Source organism: Anthonomus grandis, chromosome 11, assembly GCF_022605725.1.
Source record: "Anthonomus grandis grandis chromosome 11, icAntGran1.3, whole genome shotgun sequence".
Classification (NCBI taxonomy): domain Eukaryota; kingdom Metazoa; phylum Arthropoda; class Insecta; order Coleoptera; family Curculionidae; genus Anthonomus; species Anthonomus grandis.
In genome coordinates this window covers 28,495,147-28,507,830 of record NC_065556.1, presented here as the reverse complement: position 1 = coordinate 28,507,830, position 12,684 = coordinate 28,495,147, and the positions used below count along the sequence as shown (strand labels likewise).

The 12,684-nt window shown below is 32.5% G+C and overlaps 1 protein-coding gene and 2 long non-coding RNA genes across 3 annotated transcripts; 1 reads left to right on the top strand and 2 right to left on the bottom strand.

Annotated features, from left to right (window-relative positions):
* The first annotated feature begins 240 nt into the window (after nt 1-240).
* On the top strand, nt 241-6,597 carry LOC126742352 (uncharacterized). Its single transcript, XR_007662540.1, has 2 exons — nt 241-1,217; nt 6,418-6,597. It is a non-coding gene; the product is annotated as an uncharacterized LOC126742352 (long non-coding RNA).
* On the bottom strand, nt 3,003-4,029 carry LOC126742353 (uncharacterized). The gene is made up of 3 exons (XR_007662541.1): nt 3,981-4,029; nt 3,799-3,867; nt 3,003-3,739 (listed from the first exon to the last, which is right to left on the bottom strand). It is a non-coding gene; the product is annotated as an uncharacterized LOC126742353 (long non-coding RNA).
* A 2,520-nt stretch (nt 6,598-9,117) lies between the features above and the next one.
* On the bottom strand, nt 9,118-10,516 carry LOC126742027 (radical S-adenosyl methionine domain-containing protein 2-like). Its single transcript, XM_050448552.1, has 5 exons — nt 10,189-10,516; nt 9,891-10,108; nt 9,675-9,841; nt 9,432-9,621; nt 9,118-9,377 (listed from the first exon to the last, which is right to left on the bottom strand). The coding sequence occupies exons 1-5, from the start codon at nt 10,436-10,438 to the stop codon at nt 9,213-9,215; spliced, it is 990 nt and encodes a 329-aa protein (XP_050304509.1). The 5' UTR covers nt 10,439-10,516; the 3' UTR covers nt 9,118-9,212.
* Between the last annotated feature and the right edge of the window lie 2,168 nt (nt 10,517-12,684).

The window sequence follows — 12,684 nt, the reverse complement described above, 5'->3', positions numbered from 1 at the left end:
GAAGAAGACTTAAAATTATATTGGCCAGTAGCAACAAAACAGTTATATTCCTAGTTTTTAATTAGTTTCTTATTCAATACCTTGAGTTGCATTAGTATAGCGCTATTTAAATAATTATAAGGATAACTTATAATAAAAATGAGAAACATGGTTGCTACTGGATAAGAAAAGAGAGTATAGCCCATATAGTTCTTTCATCACGTCATTAAAGCAGGAGCGTCGGTTTGCTTGCATCTCACTCATTGCAGGCATACATTCCTGCAAAAAAATTATATTTTAATGGTTTTTACTGATGAATGTATACCTAGAGTTGTATTATTATAAAGTGGAGATTTAAATTATAATTATACTGATATATAATGATTAAAATTGTTTAATTTCAGCAGTTGATACTGATTAAAATAAGACAGTATATCCCATGTAGTTCTTCTATCACGTCAATCGTCATTAAAGAAGGAGCGTCGGTTTGTATGCATCTCACTCATTGGGCAGACATGCATTCCTGCAGATTTTTATATTTAAATTATTTTAAATGTATTTTACTGATTTCTTTACCTGGAAAAATTCAGCGCTTCTTTTTAGAGCTTTATAATGGATTCGAATGCATGGAATTAAATGGAACACAAGTCAAAATGTCTGGAATATGAAACATAACCTTTGATTTCCAGGCTGAGAGAAGTGTTCTCAATAGTTCCAAAAGAAATGCAATAAACATGAAAAAATTGCCCAAATCCCTGGAATAAACTAAAAAAAGACCAAATTTCTGGAATACAGGTCTGAATTTTATTATATAGTCATTGTTATCTGCATAATCCAGAAAGAAATAATGGCTTCGGCCAATAATGGTGGTATTTAGTATGAGCTTTAAAATGCCTGGAATAAGCTGGAAATTTATGTTTATTAAATTTATGTTATTTATTACAAATGTGGCAAAATTGTGGTGTTGCCTGGAAATTGTAAGAAATTGTTAAGGACACAATGAAGTATCTCAATAATTAAGAGAACAGAGCTTCAAAGAGTAAGGAGAAACTCGATGCCTGGAATACAATTGGAATTTTGTCAAAATATCTGGAATGAACTGGAAAATGAGTCTGGAATATGTAAACAATTATTTTCAAAGTCTAAGAACTATGCCAACAGGGAAATTACTTTAAATCCCAAGAATAAACTTGGAATAAACCAAGAAATGTCTTCAAAGTTTAGGACAATCAACAAAAGTGAGTAAAAAATGTTCCAGTACTAGTATATTAATAAAAACAATTTATGAATTTTTACATTAACTTAAAACTTATTGCTGATCCAAGAATGTCCATTTTCATACATGTGTATATATATATATAAGTATATGTATATATAATTTAAAGTAATTTCCCGGATTATTAAAACTATAATAAAAAAAAAACAATACTTAAAACAACTAACTAATTATAATATTTAATTAGGTTGCATTGTTATTACACTTACTGGCACATAAAAGTATATTATGTAGACACTTTTTAATTACTTTTGCCCTATATAAATACAAACCGCCCTGATTGACTAGCAGTTCGTTCCTGATCCGACAAATCATTAACAAGATGTTTTCGCCAAGAAGTATCTTGATTCTAACGTTCACCGTGATTTTTGCCAGTTATGTGTATACTTTACCCCAGTATGTGTCTCATGACCATAGAAAATTGATTGCCGAAGTGACTCGCCTGGAAAACCTGTTATTACTTAAAAAATCTGGTCATTCTCACCATGAAGTATATTTGAATTATCTTATTAAGTCTATACTTAAGGATATACAGGATGAGTATATAAACCGCATTAAAGCAAGTTCCACCCAACTCCCACCACCATCTGGGACTACTGTAGTCATCAGGCCTACCCCGTCTACCTAGGTACAAACTGTTCTGTCTTGTACGACTTAATAAATATTCATTTGAATTATTAATAGTCTTTCCTTTAAATTACCATTATGGATTTTTATCCCAAGTCACAAACTATATAGGAACATAGTTTGTGACTTGGGATTGGATGATTAGGGTCTTCTGGGACATATTTTACCTTACAGGAATACCCCAATAAGAAGAGAATTATAAAATGTTTAAGGCTATACTGCCGTTCTACGTCAGAACCACGCATCTACAGAAAAGTTAATTTTAAATAAAATAAAAAAAAAACAGTTAATATGTCACGTTTTCTGAACTAAAAATGTTGTAAAGAAAGTTTTTGGACAGATAAGCATAGAATAAGCTACTTTATATTAATTAATAATAAAAACATGTATTTAAAAAATATAACAATGTTTGGAGCACATGCCATATTTTTTTCAGAATTCTGGAAAATTACTTAAATAAAACCTGGTATCTGTAACAGATCATGTAAATACGTGGTTTATATTAAGTATTTCATATTGTTACAAAGTAATTTATATGGTTTGAACTGAATGGAATTAATTAACTTTTCATTTGGGGTACTGAAATTAAATAAAAAACTGGTTACTAAAGAAAACATTTATTCTTATTTCAGTAACATTTCAAAGTTACAAATTAAAATATTGATTATATTAATAGGTAGGTACTCCATCACATTTCAGTATTACAAATAAGGCTGATATTTACAATTATTACAAATATTGTTACATATTAATAAACCGATACAAATAGAATCTACCGAAGGTAGATTTTCCCATAAGTGAAAACGCTCTTTTGGAATTATACTCTTTAAATCTTTTAATAAATTTTCCTTTTTTTCTTTTGTTACGCCTCTTGGTTCTTTTTGAAAAGCTGGTAAAGTTATACCGATCTTAATTTTACTATTTTGCAAAAAATCTAGCTCATGCAAATTGTTGTCCTTTGATGAAATATACTGAAGTTTAAATTGGCCTTTTCTGGCAATTATTTATGTAATATTACTCAAATATGGACGGGGATTCGTTTTTCTAAGCTATTGTTATGATGCAAAATCCGGCCACAAATAAAAATCTGTTGGATTCATTGATTTTACAGTGTCACGATCAGAATTGATGTGGTGGTGGAAGCTGTCCGCTGACATGAAGGTGTGTCCAGTCTCAAAATTAGCACATTTGTTCTGCGGCAATTTGTTCTGGATTAACTAGAAAAATAAGAAAAGTAAAGAAAGCCCAGTTTTTGTTCTGGGATGCACAATTATCAAGCCAAATAACAAAGTCTTTATAATCTCTATTATGCAAGAAAAAGGAATAAAAACAACTTTTAATGTTTTCTTTAGACAGCTTCAAGCCAAAGTACAGCATGTGGTGACGATTGTTTCCCTTTTTTTACCTATCGGGACAAAACTTTCATTATATGCAATTAATCTCTGGGAAATTATAGCCTTTTTGAACATCTCAATCCTGGGTAACATTATTATTTTTTGTAAGGCAAGTGTCATTTGTCTCTGGTTTTTCACAATCTTGTTGATACAATTCCCTTAATCGTTTGGCTTGAAGAATATGTGTATTCCATTTATCACAATTTTCACAGTCCAGTTTAAGTGATTCAGAATTGTGTTGCGGATTGTGAAGTTTAAATTCTTCGCAGAGTTCACATTCCTCGTGACCAAGCTGGGTAAACATTGTTCATTGCTTTTTACATTTATTTTTGTCACAGGATTCTTGTCACCTGATGTTTATTTTTAATGCTTTCTTTATTCGCTTTTAATCTTTCTGATTTAATTTCTTTGATTTTTTTCCTTTTTCTAATCGTTTCTTTTTTTGTATATTTTTCTTGTAGTTCTAAAATTGTCCAAAGCTTAAATACTTTTTAATAAAACATAATAAAACTTTAAACTTACCGTCTGGCTCCTGTTCTCTCTGTTCACCATTTTCAATAATATTTCTGTTTTCTTCCGGTATTTGTAGTTCTAAAAGTGTAAAGTGTACACAATTTTAATTCCATTTTTTCATTTTTAGCTTCTTTTTTTATTATATTTATACAAGTATATAATATTTTTTATAATATAAACTTTGGACTCACCTTTTGGCTCCTGTTCTATGGATCCTTTAATTTCATTTCTATTAGTATTGATAATTCTAAAAAAAGTTAAATTTATAAATATTGATTAATACAGTCGTATTTTAAACATTTATACAAAGGGCTAACATTGTTCCGCAAAATGGTAGCTCTTTATCTTCATAATAACAGCATATTTGTTAAGGCAGATACTAAGACTAAGACAGATTTTTAAAATAAGGGAACATGGTCTTTGTAATACACTCTGTATTTCATTTTAAAACACCTACCGTCACTTTGTGGTTCGTTGATTTCAACAATTTCTCTAGTAATGTTGTAGCTGTCCGATTCGTCATATGATGGTAGTACTACGTTATGGTTTTGACACACGCGATTATCAGGGATAGGTTCTTGAGGATTAATTACTTCATGACCAGGAATCTCGAACTCTCTATCTAAATCCATTTTAGAATCGATATTATTATCCTCGTTATTATCGATATACGGCTCGATCCGAAAATCTTCTGTAGGCAATCGCAAGAACCCCAATTGATATTCTTCATTTATTAGACAATTGTTTTCTAAGTTTGTTGTACTGCAAGGTCTTAATTCACGTAGCACATTATGATTTTCTGAAGAAAGACATTCTCTGGCCAATTTGACCATAAGCTTAGATCTCTTCGACATTTTAGTTTCTAAAGATTAAAAAATATATGCTGTGTAATATTAATAGTACATACATCATTCTTATGTTATCACATTTTGACCTACCTATGTACTAAAGGTTATTTAGTAAAATATCCATAAAAAAACACACAAAATAATAGCAAACCTCACTAACATATAAAATCACAACTAACGCACATGCCTGCCTTATTAGAACTAAATAAATATTTCTAGACTCCCGCGAATTTCGTTGTTATTGCCTAGTTAAAGTCTGGCAGCTACATCCGTACCAAGACCGAAGCTTAGGAAAAACCTGGCATGTGCATAATGCTTAGAAATAACCACGGAACTACTCGCCCGCGCTGTGCATTTGTCAGGTTCTATCTTACAGCCAGTTTTTTGCTTATGATGTTGGCTATTTTATGCAGTTACGGTGTATTATTTTTTAAATTTTACTCAATTTTAAATGAAAATTACGGGGTTTAACAGATTAACGGGATTTACAGATAAGAAAAAAACCACTACCAGTTCACTTTTGCTGATAACTCAATTTAAAAAAAAATGTAGATACGAGGTTCTGACTTAGGACGGCAGTATATATGATATAAAAAATAAACTAGAGAATACCTATAGCCAGTGTGCAAAATGATTTATTTAAAGTCTATAATTATTATTTGATAACTAAATCATTAAATCAAATCCAGTCTCTCTAGTCCAATATAAACAAAAAATCACCTATAGTATTTACCACATCTACATTTATTAGAGAAAATATTGCATGTTGATCGAACCAACACTACTTAAAATTAGCTTTCTAAAATCAATAAAGGGTAGGCTGAAAATCCTTGCTAAAAACTTTGTAAAGCAAGAAGTTAATGCTGTTTTTGGTTGGTGCACATTAACTAAATTACCACTAGGAAAATCCAAAAAGCTTACTATATTCCTTTTTAATGGATGAGCTTAATTTTGAATATTCCACACATTGCGAGTCACTTGGAGATCTGGGAATTACAATTGGAGGTCAGTAGGATTTGTCATTAGATTAACTTCTGACATTACAAACATACCTATAGTAGAAAAATTCTGTTTAATTCCCTGGTCAGATCAAGATTGCTTTATGCTGGTCTTTTGTGGTTTCCTTACTATATTGTACTTGAATTTGTGCAATGCAAATTATTACGACCAATGAATGGTATGTGATTTTAGTAGTTTTCCTATGGCTTTAGATGCGTAAAAATTATGACTCTAAATATTTGGAATATATTAAAAAATTATTGATGGGAAAGAAATACAAAAAAAGAACAATCAAATTTAATGGAAATCTGAAAATATTTAATTAGTATCTCTGAAATAAGACTTCAATATCCAGACAGAAACTTAAAATACCTTCAAATATCAGGAATAAATTTGAAATTACTTTCTAACTAACCCCTAGAATATGTAAGAAAAAGCTTTAAAAGTATTAACAAAGGAACCCAAAGAAAATGTGAAAAAAATTGATACGCACGTGCCTGGAATATAAAAGTTATTTGTATAAAAAATCAATTGTAGAATAGCTTCAAATATCAAGAAGAAAATTTAAAAATAACTTGAAGTAAGTCAATAATTTTAGTCTATAAGTCTGCGATAAACTGAAATTGACTCCCAATACAGTCTAGAGCATTATTGAAAATGATTTTATGTTTCTCAAAATTAACGCTTTACATGTTGTAATAGGATTCCTCTAATTCAATTGGCTGGAAGGCATGTATCTTTAAATGCCTGGTATATTTAATAAATGAACCTTTTTTTCCAGGTTCAGTTGCTGAAAAAATAGACAATTCCAGGAATATCCCAATAGATGAACCAGAAGTCTCCTGAAAAATGTTGCAGAAAATTGTTCTAAAATTTGCAAATTCAAAGTATATTCTTGTATTTCAATTGTCTGGATTTATATGGAACCAAATGCCTAAAATAAATTGATATACTCTTCAAATGTCTGGAGTGTCTAAGAAATGGTTGATTATTTAATAGTTGAATTGACGAAACAGTGGGCTGCCAAGGCAGTTGTGTATATAGGTCTCCTGATGGACCCGTCATGCCCCACCGAGGGTTACCAGAGCCCAACGGCCTTAGAAAAACCGATAAGGCTCTCTGGTCTGAAGGACTTAAAGTCGCTCGGTACACTGAAAGTGTTACCCAAGTATTTGACCAGGCGCGCGTTAGTGCTGGGCACTCCCCGACTACATGGTCAACGGTTTCATCCTCCTCACAGCACCATCGGCATTCCGGGTTGTCCGCAATACCGATAGTATGGAGATGGCTTCTTAAGTGCCAGTGACCGGTTAAAAGACCTGTCACTAGCCGAATTTCGCGTCTTTTTAGGCGTAGTAGATTTTTGGTGAGACAGGCAGAGGGCCCACCTATGTGCGCTTTGGCCTGTCTCATACCAGGGGACTCAGTCCATCTTCGGTGGGTCCACTTGTCCAGCAGACCCTTCATTGACGCGACCGCAACGCATTTGGCGATATCAACTATGGGTTCCGGCCCCATCGGCACATTCGCGGATCCCAGTCTGGCAAGAGAGTCCGCTTCCTCATTACCTGCGTGGCCAGGTATCCAGACGTGCTGGATCCTGCAGCCAACCTGCACCAGTTTTTTCAGGACTTTTATGCACTCTAGTACAAGCTTGGAGCTTAGCTTTGCGGCCGTGATAGCCTTAATGGCAGCTCTGCTGTCCGAGCATATTGATACGACTGTATTGCGGTGTCCGCAGCTTAGGATTTTTTGTTCAGCGAATACTTCGGCCTGGAAGACAGTGGCGTGCTCCCCCAGCGAGTATGCCTTACTGGTATGTGGGATCCCACCAAATAAGCCCTGATCCAGCTCTGTTATTCATTCTGGAGCCATCACCATATTTAATAGTTTTTCCTTGGCATTTTCTGAAAATATTTCTTTAGGACATACAAGGAATATATTTCCCAAAAATGTATATTCACATCTTGGAACTGGAGCCTGTATAGCTCTAAATGCCTGAAGTATATAAAAAAATTACAATAAAAATTAATAGTTTTCTTCTATTCAGGACATTTCAGAAATATTCCATTAATAAGTGAAAACAGGGATAATGACAAGGAACTATTTTAAAACTTAAAAGAATGAGATATAGTCTTTTTCAAAAAACAACTGTCCAACACAGTATCTTTCATATGATAGCCCTCTATTGTGACCAATACATTACTGGTCTACATGTATATATACTTATCTTTGTTCCACTTATTGTAAACCGTTAAAAGTAAAGCAATTCAAAGTCGTTTATGGAAGTTTTGACCTATCAGCACGTCGTCCAAAAATGGTCAATTTTGACGTTCAGTTCCTGTGCACTTATCTATCAAATGCAGTTGATATTTATGCCGGAAGTGGTCATAACCCAATTTTTGGAACGGCGCCATATAGCGCGGGAAATTTTGAAATTTTGGATTATTATCCCAACAATCCGGAGAATACAAGAAGTGGCTTTAATATCCATACTTGAAATGACTCCGAATCCTTGGAATATGTAAAAATTAACTCTAAAAGTGTTAAGAGCATAAGAAAAACCTTAGAAACTCAGTGAAAGTGGGTTCAAATAAAAGGGAGAAACTTAAAATTACTTTATAAATGCATGTCTGGAGTAAATTTTCAATTTGATCCAAATGCCTGGAATAAGCTCGAAAATTACTCCAAGTACCTCAAAAATATAAGTTACTTATTTAAACATTCATGGATAAAGGGACTTTAATGAACCAAGATCTGTATCCTGAAAATACTTCAAAATTGTAGGAAAATATTCTTGAGATATTTAGTCCAATACAAAGGGTATATTCTTGTAGTTCAATTGCCTGGAAGGCGTGACACCAAGTTCCAGGAATAAATTGATCCCAAACATCTGGAATATATGAAAATTGATGACGATGGAATAGAGTTTTGAGTTGTTGAAAATATTTATTCAGAACATACCAGGAATAACGTAATATCTCTAAAATGTTCTATATTTCCTAAAAATTTATATTTTGGAACTGTCTGCATTGCTCCAAATGTCGGAAAGTAAATTAAAATAATAAATTACAATAAAACTTAATAGTTTTCTTCTATGCAGGACATTTCAGATTTATTTAATTAATAAGTGAAACAGGAATATTTTACAGATTTTATTACCACCCTCTATTGTGAACAATATATTACTAGTCTACATGTATATATATATACCCATCATCTTTGTCTCGCTCATTGTAAATCGTTAAAAGTGATGATGGAAGTTGACGTATCAAAAGGGACAATGACATGTTACTTTAATTCCCAAATAGAGAGAAGAAGCTTTGGACTTTCTGTATATGTGCCAATACAAAATCTTTTTTACACCATTAAACGTCGACTAAATATGACCAATTTTAACGTTTATTTACTGTCCACTTAACCGTCAAATCTAGTTCATATTTAGGATCCCAGACCGTATAGTCATAAACGGCGCGGAAAATTAAAATTTTTAATGCAAAAAATATATATTTTATTTAAAACCTCATATAATACATAACGTTTGATCGATAACTCTGCTAAACTCTGCTTGGAGCTCTACCAAGACAGTTTATTAGCTTCCTTGGACCACTTGTAGATGCCCCCACGTCGCTTAAACATTTCTTCATCAAAACCGGCAAACTTTAAAGCATTTTCCACGCCAATATCCAAAATAGATTTGGACGGAGTTTTGGAGCCGTTTTGGCAGTCCAGGAACCGCATCTATATAAGTCTTTGTTAGACGCAGACTTGGAAAGAGTGGCCAGTTTTACTCACATATTCGTCCAGAATCAAATAACTGTTCTGCATCTTCTTGTTTGACTCTGGAACAATACATTCGAGTGATTTGTGTCTCTGGATGAATGATTCGAATGTGGCGTCATCGATGTAAAATTTTTCGGCGTTTTTTAGGGCGTCAGGACCAGCGTTTTCGCCCTCGAGCAGTAAACATTGAAAGACTTTCCATCTGAAATTCTTATTCCAATTATTATTTCAGGAATTTCGCATTTTCTAAATTACCTTATGGGGTTTAGCTGCCGGATCTCCTCCACCATATCCTCGTCTTTATTGTAAGTATTGACGACACTATTAATTTTGAATAAAACATCATATTTGGCACACCACTGTTTGATTTTTCCTAATTGTTTAATGTGGTTTCGGTTGTTTCCCTGGTGTCTGCCTATTAACTAAACGAAAAAATAATCTGCCGAAAATTGCATTTTCCACACTATTTACCTTATTAGTATCCTCATTAAAAGAGTCACAAGATATTGCCAGAATATCCACGTATTGGGCGTACTGTTGGAACCACTTTTCGGTTATTAGTGACCCATTGGACACAATCGACACTGAGAGGTTTAATACTTTCTTGCAGTACTCCACCATTTCGCCCAAATGTTTACCGCGTTTTGGTAGAAACGGTTCTCCACCACTGAAGTTGATTTTTTCCATACCTTGATTAATTAATTACAAAATGGCGGATTATGGCCACCATCTTGGAAACTTGTTTTTTTTTTTATTCGTTATAACTTACCGGCTTGTTTTAGCATCAAAAGACCCCTTTTCACCACATCGATGGGCAACATAAACGACGTTTTCGCCGTATGAAAACAAAATCCGCACTCGTAATTACACACTCTGGTGAAGTGATAATTTACACTTTTCGGCACGATTTTCGCACCGTTTGGTGACGCTTGCCGGTTATACGACACCGCATTATCGCCAAAAAATGCGAGAAAATATTTTAAAATTGTCTGGATTAATTGCACAATAAACTGGAACATTTTCGGAAAATTTCAAACTACACTCTTGGTTCTTTATGAACTATTACAGAAAATACGAACTTGGCGAAAAAGTGAATGTTATTTATATTTTCGCCACGTCAGTTAACGCGATAAAAATGCGTTCGGTGATTACCCGAAACCAAAGTGGGAATTACTCGTAAAAACAATAGGAAAACGCTGCGTTGTGGGTTCTCTACATTTGGAATCATCATGCTTTTAGCACAGGAACGTGTTCAGGATTTTTGTGGTTTGAATATAGAGAGCGAAATGTTCCTGGAACATGTCAATGATGTTGTTGATACGAGTATTTTCTTGTTGGTGTTTAACGGCCTGTTTCTGGAAAAGCAAGATTTTAACTAACTGGGAAAACATATAAAAAATATTTCTTGCAATAGTTCGATATTTTAATACCCGTGATATTTTTACAGTATAGAGTTAATGGTAAAATAAGATAAAGTACTGTCTGGAAAAATAGAAGATTACGTAACAGCCTCGAATTTTTTTTATCCCAAATTTCCCTAAAAAACGGTTAAAGTATAGATTTTGACTGCCTGGAAAATTGAAATTTACTTAATTTGAACTGCCTGGAAAAAATTATGCATTTTTATTTTTTCTTTAGAAATTGGTTTTTATTAATCCTGAATAAATATTTTTAATTTTTCATAAAACTAACTAGTGCTAATTTTTCTTAAACATTTTAAAAAACAAGAAGGACCTGTCTCCAATTACGTGGAAAAATCGAAATTTACGCATTTGAAATTCCTGGAATTATTTTTTCGTTGATTTTGATAAATCAACTTAACACCGTATTTGGATACTTTTCTGATAAAAAAAACTGCCTGGAAACAGAAAATTTAATTATTTTTCTGAACTGTTTTTCAGAAGTTCTGGATAATTAGGGAGTCAATAAAATTACTTATTTCTTCCAGGCAGTCCAGAGCTCCATCTTTCAACTTCCTGTAAAAATTAAAATATGACAATTAAATTGTAGAGAAGACTTAAGGGGTCTAGTCTAGTTCAGACTGATAAATTGCTGAAATATTATTATTCAGTTTTCCTGAAGTTCTGAAGGATTAAAGGATTAACAAAATTATTTAGTTTTTCCAGACAGTTCAGGATCCAGGAACAATTAAAATATGACGATTTAATTATTAAGGGGTCTGGTCTAGATTATACTGATAAATTATGAAACGAAATTATTTATTTCTTCCAGGCAGTCCAGAAACTCCAGGATCCAACTGCCTGGAAGAAACAAACCATGATCAAAGAACTAGTATTAAAGGCTTAAATAATAAAAGAATTATTTAAGTCTAAGGAAAAAAAATTTTATCTTTAACAAGCAAGATTTGCTTTTGAATTGCCTATGGAAAAATTTAAATTTTTAGGTATTAAGAAGAGTTGCCTAGAATATTTGTTTTATATATTCTAAAAATTAGAGCTGTATAAAAAAATTAAAATTTGAACTGCCTGTTTCTGGAAAAGCAAGACTTTAACTAACTGGGAAAACATATAAAAAATATTTCTTGTAATAGTTCGATAATTTAATACCCGTGATATTTTTACAGTATAGAGGTAATGGTAAAATAAGATAAAGTACTGTCTGGAAAAATAGAAGCTTACGTAACAGCCTGGAATTTTTTTATCCCAAATTTCCCAAAAAAACGTTTAAAGTATGGATTTTGACTGCCTGGAAAATTGAAATTTACTTATTTTGAACTGCCTGGAAGAAAATATGTATTTTTATTTTTTGTTCAGAAATTGGTTTTTATTAATCCTGAATAATTTTTTTAATTTTTCATAAAACTAACTAGCGCTTATTTTTCTTAAACTTAATCTTAAAAAAACAAGAAGGACCTGTCTCAAATTACCTGGAAAAATCGAAAATTACACATTTGAAATTCCTGGAATAATTTTTTCGTTGATTTTGATAAATCAACTTACCAACAGGGTATTTGGATACTTAGCATATTTTCTGATAAAAAAAGCTGCCTGGAAACATAGAAAATTTAATTATTTTTCTAAAATGTTTTTCAAAAATTCTGGATAATTAGGGCGTCAATGAAATTATTTATTTCTTCCAGGCAGTCCAGGGCTCCATCTTTCGACTTCCTGTAAAAATTAAAATATGACGATTAAATTGTTAGAGAAGACTTAAGGGGTCTAGTCTAGTTCACACTGATAAATTGCTGAAATATTATTATTTAGTTCTTCCAGACAGTCCAGGATCCAATTACTTGGAACAATTA